This window comes from Chaetura pelagica, unplaced genomic scaffold (assembly GCF_000747805.2).
Source record: "Chaetura pelagica isolate M959 unplaced genomic scaffold, ChaPel_1.0 scaffold47, whole genome shotgun sequence".
NCBI classification, from domain to species: domain Eukaryota; kingdom Metazoa; phylum Chordata; class Aves; order Apodiformes; family Apodidae; genus Chaetura; species Chaetura pelagica.
The window spans coordinates 4,746,203-4,759,120 of record NW_009954140.1 but is presented as its reverse complement, the minus strand read 5'-3'; the positions used below and the strand labels follow the sequence as shown (position 1 = coordinate 4,759,120).

The window sequence follows — 12,918 nt, the reverse complement described above, 5'->3', positions numbered from 1 at the left end:
CGGGGGGCTCAGGACACGGCAGGCTGCCATAGCGGGTTGTATCCTGGACAAACCCGGTGGCAAATGGGTGGCACTGAGGTGTCACCGGCCAGCCCGTGCCAGGGAGCAGGGGGTGATCCCGGGGAGTTCCTGCCGCTCCCGCGCTGGATCTTTTCACGAACTGCATCCATCCACCCCCGTGCACCAGAAAAACAGATGACAGCTCCCGGGGCGCTGGGTTCTGCTGATGAGAACAGCTCACCCGGGTGCTGAGTGGAGAGTTTCTGGTCCTGGGCTTAAAGGGCACCCGCAGAAATGAGCCCCGTGGGGTAACAAAGGCAGAAACTTCAGCCCAACTCCTGCATTTAATCCCTCGGCTGCACGGGGAGCAGCTAGTGGTGCCTTGGGGATGGTACAGCTGCTGGGCCCTGCCTCTCCCAGCAACACTCACCTCAAACTGATGCCTGGCTCTTTCTCCCCTCTTTTGCAGATCAGAAAAATGACAGTCAAAGCTGTAAAGATGCCGTGCACGGCTCCAAATGTTTATACTAAAGTGCCTGATGGAGGATGGGGTTGGACAGTTGCTTTTGCTTTCTTCTTCGTGGAAGCCCTAACGTATGGCATTATAAAATCATTTGGTGTCTTCTTTAACGACCTGATGGAAAGCTTTGATGAAACCAACAGCAGGATATCCTGGATAATATCCATATGTGTGTTTGTACAGACCTTCACAGGTAAGAGCAGCAGGCATTCAGAGTGAGTGGAAGGGGCAGATGTATTGCTGACTCAGCATCTGAGGACCTGGTCCCTGTTGACTTTAGTGTCTCTGATGGCTCCGTTAGAAATAACAGCCATAAAGTCCAGAAGCTGCATGCTTCTGAAATACCAGAAGAACTCTTGTCTCAGCCCAGCAGTTCCCTCAAGCCCCAAATCATGTCCTTCTGCACGGTACATGGGCCACGTCACTGAGCGTGGCCCAGCTGATCAGCTCTTATCAGCAAGGGGTGAAAACAAGGGCTTTGAAACTTCACCCTGTAGTGAAAAGGATTAGAAATAACTTGAACCGCGCTGAAATCCACTGGTATCTGCAGGTGTTGCTGCAGGTTTTTCCCAGTCTGCCAAGTACCCATCTTAGTTTCTTCTAATGATTTTTTTTTAACACGTCCTAAGTGCTTTGAGCTGTGCCTTGCTCCAGGGGTGATTCCAGGGTGATGCTCTGCTGCGTGAGGCCAGCTGGCAGGGGTGGTGGCATGTCATGGGGAGCTGGGCAGGGGTACAAGAAGAGCCTCTGAAGGAGATGGTAGCTGGTGAAGTTGCTGACTAGGGTGTTGACCACAGCTCCGTTCTTCTCCCTCCCATGCAGCTCCTCTGTCGACGGTCCTCAGCAATCGCTTCGGTCACCGGTTGGTGGTGATGGCTGGGGGGGTGCTGATCAGCACCGGCATGGTCACCGCCTCCTTCGCCCGCACCGTCGTGCACATGTATGTCACCATCGGCGTCATCTCTGGTGAGTTTTCTGTTCCTGTACCTGCCAGGTGCTTCGCTTGCTCCTGTGGCTTCCTGCAAGTGCAGCTCTGGGCCAGGGGGGCTTGACTCCCCAGGACACTGGGTGTGCTTGAGAAGTGCTGCTGTCCCTTCTGAGCTGACCTTGCCCTCCTGGCAGAGGTGACGACCTGAGCTTAAGGCTTGGTCTTCTGCCTCTTGTCACCCTGGGGACCACCCTGGGGCTTGGTCTGCACTGTGCTAGTGCAGCTGTACTGATTGCTTCTGATGGACTGCGATGGCTGGGGAGAAGAAAGCTGTTTGCAGGGTCAAATCCTCTAACCTCTCCCTCTATCTTTTTTTTTTTTCCCTGTTACTCCTCCCTCTCTCCAATCTGACCTGGGTGTCCTGCTCACTTCTGTGGCCGGCAGCTTGCCTTGCTTAGGACAGCAATTGCTACAGGCTCAAACTCTTAAAGCAGATGAGGTCCTGAGAGTGGACCCTGCTGGCTGTTGGGGGACAGAAGGATTATCTAGCAGGTTTGGGAGGTTGGGTCTCATTTTTCTTTTTCTTTTTTTTTTTTCTTCTATCCCTCCTTCCAATTAAAAAAAATAACATTCTGGTTTCCCCAATGATTTTCTTTCAGGATGACTTGCTGAGTTGGCCGAAATGATTCTGTAATCTCGCCACGGGGAAAGCTGAATTAACGTGTTCTCGCATCGGTGTTTCCCTCTCCCTTTCTTGTTGTTATGGCAATTTTTGGCATTTATTCACAGGCCTTGGATACTGCCTCTCTTTCCTCCCGACTGTCACCATATTATCACAGTATTTTGACAAAAGACGTTCGCTGGTCACAGCAGTGGCATCTACAGGGGAATGTTTTGCTGTTTTCTCCTTTGCACCAGGTACAGTGCCTGAACCCTCTGCCTTCACACATGCATGCCTAAAGCACAGTGCTGCTCTGATCCTCTTCCCAAGCAAATGGGAGGCAAAGACCATCAATACCTCATGGGTGCTCATGGACCTTCCTTTGAGCTGCTAAAGCCCACAGGTGGTTGCTCACATGCCTGTGGCCCTTGTTCCCCACAGGCAGGGTTACCAGTAATCCTAGAGACCCATCTAATGATGCCCAAGCTCTCCTAGCATTGCCTGCCAGAGCAGGACGTGTCTCACTGATATGCAGCCCAACGAGCTCCCTATATAGATCTAGCAGGCTAAAAATAAGACTGAGAAACTTCAGCTATTTAAAATGCATGCAGTACACATAACTGCTCCTAAAGGTTAGTGGGCTTGTGCTCAGCATGCCTGCTGAGCTGCCCCAGCCTTCTGGGGACCTGCCCCCAGGCAATATGTCCCTGTCACTGCCTGTCCTTAGATGTTCAGGTGGTCTTCTGCTGTGCACACTTGCTTTCAGCTAATACCCATTGCAAAGCAGCTTTGATTGCAAACAAAGGCTTGTAATTAAGCAGTACATACACCTTTGGGTAAAAGCAAAGAGACTTCCTCTAGTAGCTGGTTTCAGGGTGGGGTTAGCTGAGAGAGGAAACCCAACTGAATTTGCTCTCATTCTCTAAAAATAACACCACCCATGTCCTCGTATATCCCAGGCTTGCTGAGACCTCAAAAGTGGCTACCAAGAGGATAGCTTCTGGTAGCCAGATGTTCAACTTCTAGCTCTTCTGCAGCTGATGGGAAGAACATGGGTGCCAGACACTTTGGTGGCCCTGGGCAGTAAGGACCAGGAGGGACCCCTGCTCAGCATCTGCAAGAGCTGAGGTGCTTGGGATCTTCCAGTGATGAAGGTTCAGTTACTTTCCTAGCTGTAAATTCAGATAGCTCTTGCTGTAACCACAGGCTTTTATGGGTATAATTTCTTAATCTTCTGCCCTCTTCCCTCAGCAATTACTGCTCTGAAGGAGCAGATTGGCTGGAGATACAGCCTCCTTTCTGTCGGGGTGCTGCAGCTAAGCATCGTCATCTGCGGATCACTGCTGCGACCCATTATCATCAAAGAGCAAGAAGAAGTGAAAGCACAGCCTCCTGAGGAGCCCACGGAGACAAAGTACATGCTTGAAAATGAGCAAACACGCACCTCAATAGAGTCCATAGACTCAGGAGTAGAAATAACTACCTCACCCAGCAATGTGCCTGGAAAAACCAAAGCAGAGCCGAAAACTGAAGAACCAAAGGAACACGTACAGATACTTGCTGAAAATAACAGCACCCCTCCAGAACCAAAAACCAAACTACTGGACTTCTCTGTGATGAGAGACTATAGCTTTATCTGTTATGCATTATTTGGCCTGTTTGCTACCCTGGGCTTCTTTGCTCCCTCCCTCTACATCATCCCCCTGAGTCTCAGCCTTGGCATTGGCAAAGACCACTCTGCATACATCCTGTCTGCCATGGCGATTGCAGAGGTCTTTGGAAGAATTTCAGCTGGCTGGGTCCTCAACAAAAAGCCCATCCGCAAGATCTACATCGAACTCATCTGCGTTGTTCTGCTCTCTGTAGCACTGTTTGCCTTCCCTTTTGCCTCTGAGTTCTGGGGCTTGATGACATGTAGCATATTTTTTGGGTTCATGCTCGGGACAGTAGCGGGCACACATATTCCCCTCCTGGCAGAAGACGACGTGGTTGGCATTGCAAAGATGTCTTCTGCAGCTGGAGTCTACGTCTTCATTCAAAGCTTAGCTGGGCTGGCTGGACCACCCCTTGCAGGTAACTCTAAAACTTTTCTTTTTTTGTATGTTTGACAGCTGTTGGTGCTGAGCTCTTGTCTAGAAAGTGTTCTGGCAGTGCTAATCATGGTACTCTACTAAAAGCCCTGCAACTGTAGTATTAGGAGGCTCTTGGAGCCAGAAGACTGCTGCAATGCAGCTCTGCAGCGTCCCACTGATGAGGCAGTCTCTACTGAGGAACCTCAGAGTGAAGGGAAATGCTGCAGTGCTACCCTAGTCCTGTTAGAAACCTAAAACTGGCATCGGTTCAGGCTCCAGAGAACAGCAGAAACAAGTTGTTTCACTGTGTCTGTGCTTCTGCCACACACTGGAGGAACGTGAAGTCTGTCTCATAATAAATAGATGCCTGATGCATCTCAGGCTTAGCATCCCTGCAGTGCCCAAAGGGTTCTGACTTGCCTGAAGACAACACTACCTACCCCTGCACACAATGTTTTTACTTTAAGGTACCATCAGTTGTCACTGAGTGTCTTGCAATGCATTGGTACCCTGAGTACCCTCCCACAGGAGGGATGGATGGGCAAGGGAGAGTAGGCTGTGGCTAACTGCTGGAAATGTCTTTTCTGTAGGTGTCTTAGTGGATACAACACAGAACTACAGCTCAGCCTTCTACTCCTGTGCTGCTGGCATGGTCCTGGGTGCTGTGTTTCTGTCCCTGGTGAGGCCGTGCAAGGCTGGGCTGTGCCCCCACCAGCAGCAGCATGCAGAGCAGGGCACGGCTGAGGCTGCACCAGACGTACCAGAGGACTTTATTGACATGGATATTGGGAAGGCAGAAAATTCAGGAAAAGGCTCTGACAGCACAGCGTAAAGAAACCTGCTCCTTCTCCATCTAACATACTCGGCGCAAGGCTAGGGAAAATGTCAGCTCTGCTCCACGTTTTAAAACTACATTCTAAAGGGAATGTGAAATTTTAAATGTGAACAGTTGCTACCATCACCTTTTTTTTTATTACTAGAAAGAACTTTTTTAACCAACAATGGAAAGCTCCATAGCACATATGGATAGCCACGTAAGAATAACTTCTGTCTAGCATGAAGATGTGATGCGCACTCCAGCTTTCCTGATAGCAAGCATAGGTAAAGGTTCACCTGATCCCAGAAGAACAGCAACAGCAGAAGCAGCTCAGCCTCTGACTGTCCTCACCCACCCCCACTGCAAATTCCACACAGAAGAGAAACTGATGATATGAACTGGAGACAAGCATTTTTTACACTACCAGTAGCCAACTGAATCTTCTTTTGGAAGAAGATGGACTTGTTCTAGTTTTGAGGAGGAGGCTAGGCTAGATAGCTGACTTAAACCATTGCTAATGTTCCTCTAATTAACTTGAACATCACAAATGCTGGGCAATCAGAGGCTCATCCTTATGGCCAGTTGTTACTGCACATATTTCATAAGATGATTTTTCTTCTCCCGATTGGTATCTTTAGAACTGCTTTCTATTGATGGTTAGATTTGATGTACTGTTTCTAATTTAATTAGTATTTATTAATTTATTCTAAGATTGTTAAAGGAGGTTAGCTTAAATAACTAGAGAGGAAAAATCATCTTGTGCATAAGGAAAGCTGTCTTTACATCCAACTCTACAGCACCCATCTTGCATTGCTAGCTAGTAAAATTGTTGGGAAACTTAAAGCATAGAGTGTAGCTGTTTTAATAGGTAGGTCTTAGGAAACCCAGTTGTTAATTTAAAAAGGAAAAAAAAATAATCAACTACAGATCCAGCATCTCTTTTCACAATGCCTCAGCTGGTGTCAATGGACCCAGCTTGGCTGCTGTAACCAGCCCACCCTGCAGAGAGGATTTGGCCCAGTGTGTCTTAATGTACCTGAAACCTTCACTTACCAGTGCACAAGGAGATCTTTGCCCCATCACCAAATGAATGTGGACACTCCCACGTCACCCAGCCCCTCGCTGTCTGCTGCAACTGTGGGGGCACGGGGCAGCTCTCTGAGCTGTACCCCCTTACCCAGCTCCCTCATAGAGCCAGTGAGAGGCTTTTTTTGCTGCTGACTTCAGAGAGAAACACAGTGGAGCCTGTGCACATTGAGGGCGTGAAGGGAGTGATGAGAGATGATGTACTAGCTGTTCATTTAGTCTTAATGGAAGAGATTCCTACTCACGGTGACACAAGCTTGCTTACCCCACCTATATGCATCTTAACGCCTCTAGGCAACTCAGGGGGACAAATAAAACAAGTCTGTTTTGGTTTGGAAAACAACCAAACCAGCATTTCTGTGTATTGAAGTGGAAGTGGCATCATTCATTTAACTGCTATGCTGACCTGTCTGTATGCTACCAGCCATAGAAACAGGGGACAATCTGTAAAAACAACACAAAAAACAACCTTTTTGGGAAGGTGCTTGATTTGTTCTTTCTGTCTTAGATGTCAAAAAGAAAAAAAAAAAAAGAAGAAAAAAAAAAAAAAAAAAAAGAAGAAAAAAAAAAAAAAAAAAAAGAAGAAAAAAAAAAAAAAAAAAAAGAAGAAAAAAAAAAAAAAAAAAAAGAAGAAAAAAAAAAAAAAAAAAAAGAAGAAAAAAAAAAAAAAAAAAAAGAAGAAAAAAAAAAAAAAAAAAAAGAAGAAAAAAAAAAAAGAGAAAAAGAAACAGGCACTCTTGCAACCAAGTGGCTAGAGCAGTTCATCCTCACTGCCCGAGACCTCAGTCTCGTGTCCTTCCTCTGCCTCAGCACTTTAGCACGGCCAGCAGAACCTCGCTGCGTTGCACCCAGGACTGGAAGACCCCTTACAAACAACTCAAGTTTTGTGAATTCAGTGAGTAAATGAACAAATAACCATGTTGCGTTAAGATGTACTTCTTATTTATTGTTAATTTATGACACTTCAAGCATTTTGGTAAATGTTCTGTAGACTATCATTGTAAGATTATTGAAGTCTTTGTGTTACGAGACCTCACTACAGCACTTTGCTATTACAACTCTGCTTGGAAGTAGAATAAGGCCTCCAGGTTTTGCGTGTGTGTGGAAGCTCCCTGCTCTGCAGATTTGCGAGGTTCTACTGTAATTCTTCTTTTTATTTTTACAACACTTTCCAGTCCAGATCAAATAATACGTTTGTCACTGACCTCACAGTACGTTTCTGTTCCTGTCTGTGTCGCGGCACGAGCAGGGGAGCGAGTGAGAATGTGTGTGTGTGGGCGCAGAAGACCCAGAGCAGGCTTTAATGTGTGCAAAGCAGGATTTACTGAGTCGTTTGCAACCTACCTAGTGGACTCTGGAAATACTCTTAAAACACTGAGTTTTGCAATAAACATTTTCTTTTTTTTTTTCCTTTTTTTTTTTTTTTTAAAATAAAGAAAATAAAGAAACTTTCCTCCTCTCCCTCATCTCCATCCCTAGGCCCAGGCTGGGTGCCCTTGTCCCAGGGGGTAGTTGCAGGGTCTGGCCACCACTTCCCCTCCCCAAAGGGCTCTCACAGTCTGGCTGTCACATGCTGCTTCCTCAGCCTGAAGCAGCGTGTTTACCCTGCAGATTGGGCAATCCTGCGTTCCTTCAAAGGCTTCAAGAGTTGCTTGGAGGCTGGTAGATTAGTGCCGACCTCAAGGGTACTCTTGTAAACCCTTGCCCGGGGAGGCCTGATTAGAAGGAGCCTTTTCTTCTGCTGAGTGGTAACTGAATTGGTGGCACTTGGGAACATTATCCTCGTGTCTTCAAGAAGCATGCAATCATGTAATTATTTTATCATCTCTCTGAATTGCAGAATACTTTCTCCATGCCAGGCTAGGCGGCTCATGTATCAGAAATCAAGCAACTAAATAGCAGGATAGTTGGACTAAAGGGCAATTTTCTTTCCCTCAACCCTTATTTTTTACACCAGCTGAGATATGCCCTTCCCCACTTAGCCCTTGACTCCCAGCACCACCAAACCCTGCAAGGAGTCTTGCTGCTTCATCCCAAACATCAACCTATGTATTAGATCTGCAATGAACTCCTGGTTGACGGAGTCATCACGCCACTGATACTTATGAAGTGCAATTTGTTTTCATTCTGGTTGCAGAAGTTCTAGAACAGAGGTGATCACACATGCAAGCAGAGTAGACAAGGCAAATACCAAAGTCCTGGGAAGCTAATCTGCCTCCAAATTTTATTCTGGCTCAATAACAGCAGTGAACAAACATCATTTGCAACCGCTTCCTCAAAACAACCCTAACAGAAAAAAAGCATTACAAAGGCTGCACACTGTTCACATAAATAAAAGCACATAAAATTGTAATGCTATCAGATGTCTCCCCACACAGAAACAATTTAGAGACATTTTTTCCACCTGGTTTAAATTAATTGCTCATGACCTCTGCTGTTATCCTGGTACGAAGGCATTAGGGCCAGAACAAAATAGGATAAGACTACTTCTTTTTATTCAGTAGCATCGTATAGATACTTTTTACTAGTAAATAAGAGGACAACATGGGGCAGAACTCCCTTCTGCAAGCCTCAGTATTCCTCTCAAAAGTGCTTGTATAAACTCTTGCAGTCAATGAGGCCACTGCCAGCCAAATGTAAATAAAGGAAATTACACAAGGTCAGCTTGGAGCAGGACAAAAAGCTCTCAGACTGTAGGTATCTGTCCTTTCTGAAGCAGAGAGGAAGCTTTAGGATGGGTTTGTTTGTTGGTTTGCGGTCTTTTAAAAACAAAACAAAACCCACAATTTTTCCATTTGAAATTAAAAGGAAGGGCAACCTCTTGTTCTTTTTCACCTATTTTAGATAAGCAACATCAGGTACTCACGAGGACAAATGAATCTTTAAAAATAGCTAAACTGGTTTTTGGCATAAAATAAAGTAGGTGCTTACAAAACAGCTTGAATGTTTTAACGCTTCCCTTCAGATGTTACTTGTTAGCATCTGAGATCATAATTTTCCAGCTGCTCGTAGTAAACATGACCTGAATTTTCAAAGTAATGCAAAACCAAGCAGCAGCTTTCCTCCCTCCCTCTTTAAAGCTTATCTTTAAGATGTTTCACAACTCAGGTTTAGGAAAATGTCCCTTTAACTTCTGGCTTGGTTTGGAGGCTGAGAGAGAAAGCACGACTGCCTAGAGGAATTATTTTATACTTGGTGTCCACACAAAAAGAGAGACTTCCCAGTTCCCACCAGCATTTGGCACCGGGCTGGAAAGGCTCCCGGCATTCCCAGATGCCATCAGGTGGAGCAGCTGGTTGGCAGCCAGGATGTGTGCCTGCCTCCTGCAGGTTTGGGGAACCCCTGGGGATCCTGGCAGCAAAACACAGAGTTTTCCCCTCCCTGGTTTCACTCACATGGACTTTTACTTGCAGGATTTGCAAATTAGGGGCTGCATTAGCAAAGAGCTCACTCTTGCAAATTGCAGTAAGTCATCTAATAAATCAAATGCAAACCCCCACCCTCCTTCCTGCTGCAGTTGTCAAGCTCCAGTTACAACAATTTGTGGTAAAATATTACTCACCAGCACTTTGGCCTGTGTGACCAGCTCTGCCTCTGTAAAGACAGCCCCCTAAATCACTGCTTTGTCACAGAAGCCACAAGCATAACCAAAAGACTTATTACACGCAGACATTATGAGAATAAGGCCGAGGAGACAATAGTTTCCCTCGCTTCCTTTTTGTCAAAGCTTTCATTAATGTTGTGAACGTCTTTTTCTACTTCACCCGCCGCCGGGTGGTTGCTGCAGCCAGCCTGGCAGAGGAACAGCCCAGGCCAGCCCCAAAAAGCCTGAGCAGCTGCAAGACCCAGTTGGGTGACAACAAACTAGGGAGCTGAGCATCACTCCGTGCTCCTGCTTCAGCGACCTGCTGTGCCCAGCAGTGCTGGTGCCCACCGTCCTGCCTCTCTGCTCTTCCAGTTCATCACCTCCTCCTCCTTCATCTCCACCAGCCTGTGGTCCTGCTATGAGAAGTTGTCAAAATTAGGCATTTTAAGCACTTCAAGCATATTGAGGCTTTCGCGTTTTGCTGTTGACTTGGCTGGTTTTTTTGGGTTTGTTGTTGTTTTTGTTTGGTTTTGTTGTGTTTTTTTTTTTAATGTTGCAAAATGAGACTAAGATCCAAAATAACCAGTGAAAAGCAAAAGCTATTTGTGAAGTCATGCCTGGGGCTCAAGGACTGCAGGAGGTGGGCAGGGAGAGCACGGGGCAGCCATGCACCACTGCCCACAAAGGCAACAGGGTGATGCTCCTCCCTAAGCCAAGCATCCTCCTAACACCCACCCTGGGCACGGAGCAAGCAGGGTCAGCTCCCCATCCATGTTGCCCCTGCTCCACACCCGGTGCGATGGTGTGGAAAGTTTCCGACAGAGGCTACAAACTGACAGTAAGGGAGTGAGTAAATAACGCAGTAACCACTGCACAGGTCGCCTGAAGGACACGAAGATACGTGACAAGGTCTGATTCTGACACTGCCACTTGGACAAACCTGCTGCTGTGGAAGCCCTTTATCCATTCCCAGGCACAGCACTTAACCAAAATTACCCAAATCCTTCCCCTCACAGGTGCCTCTGCTCGCAGTGACCACAGGGGCTGGAGCTGCCCCTGGCAGCCGGAGCACAGTGGTGACTCGACAACACCTCGACACACATGGCCACTTAACATTCCCACATTGCATTCCCCTCGAGAGCCCATAATAGGTGTGAAAGCAGTTGGTTTGCATAGAGAGGAGGGTAGAGCAGAGCAGGGTGCCCTCTGCAGCCCAGGACCACAAGCCAGCCTTGCCATGGGACAGGATGCATCCTGGGGATGTAGGATGGGATGTGCCTCTGTGACAGCAGTATTGGGGGCCAAACCAGCCTTTGCTGAACATTGCCATGTGCACACCAGGAAACCTGAAACTGGAAAACTTTGGGAGCAACAGCCTCATGCCCTGCTTGGAGCTGAACCCCCAGAAAAACTAGCTCCCTCCCACCCACCGCAGGGCTCCCTGCTCGCTGTGAAATCACTCTCTTCCCCTCCTTCTACTGCAGCCCCAGGCCTCCAGTACAAGCTTCGAGTTCACCCTCACTGTAATAACAGTCAGCAAAACCCCTGCGTGCCTGTATCTCCCTCCCTCACCCCTCTGGGGCCGCAGCAGCAACACCTTATCAGCAGCAGCCACCCGCAGCCTGGTCCCCGCGCCCCCCGGGGCACTCCCAGGCACTATCGGGCGCTGCAGGCCTCCCGTGCCCTGGGGATGGGCTCCTGCCAACTGGTCCCACCACCCCAAGGACACCAGGCAGCTCGGTAGTGCTGGGGCAAAGCCGGCGAGAAGCTGGGTCCCCCCAGGAGACAGCCAGCAAAGCCCGAAGCCGAGCCCCGTGCACCCCGGGGGCAGAGCTGGGCCCCCCCAGCAACCACGAGAGGGGCTACATCCCACCCCCTCCTGCAAAGCACTCGGTGCCACTGCAGAAACCTGCCCCTGAGCCAGCCCCGCCGTCATTCCCCTGCCCGCAGGACGCGGCCCTTTGCTGCTCAAACCTCAGCTGCAGGTACCAGTGAGGGGGTTTGTCCCTGCCCTGGCCCCATCGCAGCCTGCAAACCCCAGCCTGCAGCATCAGCCACGCTCACGCCCACCCTCCCCTGCCCAGAAGCCCCACGGGCCTCGCAAGACGTTTCGCCCCTTCAGAAACTCAGGCAAAGCCCCCATGCTCTGCCAAAAGTAAAATACATTAAATAAATGGTACCAGGAAAGGAGTCTGTGGGCATAAAATCCATTCTTCTGTTTCTTCTCCCTTCTGCTGGCTGTTCTCCTGCCTCCACAGGTGACGGGTCAGAGTCCTTCACAGCTTCTTCCAATATCACAATCAAGAGGACTCAGAAAAGAGAAGGTGGAAACCTGCTCCCCCAACAGCAGTTAGAGCCAATCCTGATGCAAACAGATCACCCAAATATTCAAATACAAAACCATATTCAAGCTTTAGTTTCAATGTTTTCATTGCAAGAGCCCCTCTCCTCCCCAAGTCTACACTGGCCATCTCCAAGACTTTTATTCCATCTCTTTTGCACAGCTTTGAACGAGATAAGATTCTCAACCTCAGTGTTTGTCTGCAAGGACTAGACACTGATCTTGCAGCCTGAGCTGCACGTTGGATTTGTCTTTGGTAAAAAGCACCTTCAGTGGAGCTAGAGGTCAACCTGATCAGGGAACAGTGTGCAAAGTGGTAACTGGACATAAACTACAGATTTAAGTCAAATTCCATTTTAATAAGCAAGGAAACAACAGCAGTAAATATCAAAATGTGTAAGTGATTCTATTTAAAAAGAGTAATTTAAAAATATATATAGGGATGCACTCTGGAGTGCACTTTTAACAGCAGATCTTTCATAGTTTTTAGAGAATTTAATTGCTCACAGGTGTAAGACCAGGAAGGGAGCATGAAAGCAGATTTGTGAAGCAGAGAGCAAAAATTAATCCTGAAAATTGTGCCCAGTGGGAACTCTCCCCCCTGTCAGCCTGATTTGGGGCACTGGTTTGAGTGAGTCAATTTGCCAGCCCAGAGGAGGAAGCATCCTACCTGGGTGACATAAAGAAAAATGGAAGCCTAACCAAATCCTGGTCACAGTAATTAAAAATAACATCCTGACACAGGAAATCAAAGCTCTCACACAAAGCCCCAATTAAATCTGTGAAACTGATTAAAAAAAAAAAAAAAAAAAAAAAAAAAAAAAAAAAAAAAAAAAAAAAAAAAAAATAAAAAAAAAAGAGAAACTATGTAAATAAGCTGGATTAAAATTCAAGGTATCTTCTCTTG

At 47.4% G+C, this 12,918-nt stretch overlaps 1 protein-coding gene across 1 annotated transcript; it reads left to right on the top strand.

Annotated features, from left to right (window-relative positions):
- The first annotated feature begins 474 nt into the window (after positions 1-474).
- Positions 475-5,013, top strand: SLC16A6 (solute carrier family 16, member 6). The gene is made up of 5 exons (XM_010002706.1): positions 475-713; positions 1,343-1,486; positions 2,238-2,366; positions 3,361-4,182; positions 4,772-5,013. The coding sequence occupies exons 1-5, from the start codon at positions 479-481 to the stop codon at positions 5,011-5,013; spliced, it is 1,572 nt and encodes a 523-aa protein (XP_010001008.1). The 5' UTR covers positions 475-478.
- Positions 5,014-12,918: the final 7,905 nt, after the last annotated feature.

Coding starts and splice junctions, on each gene's coding strand:
- SLC16A6 (XM_010002706.1), top strand. CDS start 479: ATGACAGTCAAAGCTGTAAAGATGCCGTGCACGGCTCCAAATGTTTAT. Junction 714..1,342: donor GTTTGTACAGACCTTCACAG/GTAAGAGCAGCA, acceptor CCTCCCATGCAG/CTCCTCTGTCGACGGTCCTC. Junction 1,487..2,237: donor CACCATCGGCGTCATCTCTG/GTGAGTTTTCTG, acceptor ATTTATTCACAG/GCCTTGGATACTGCCTCTCT.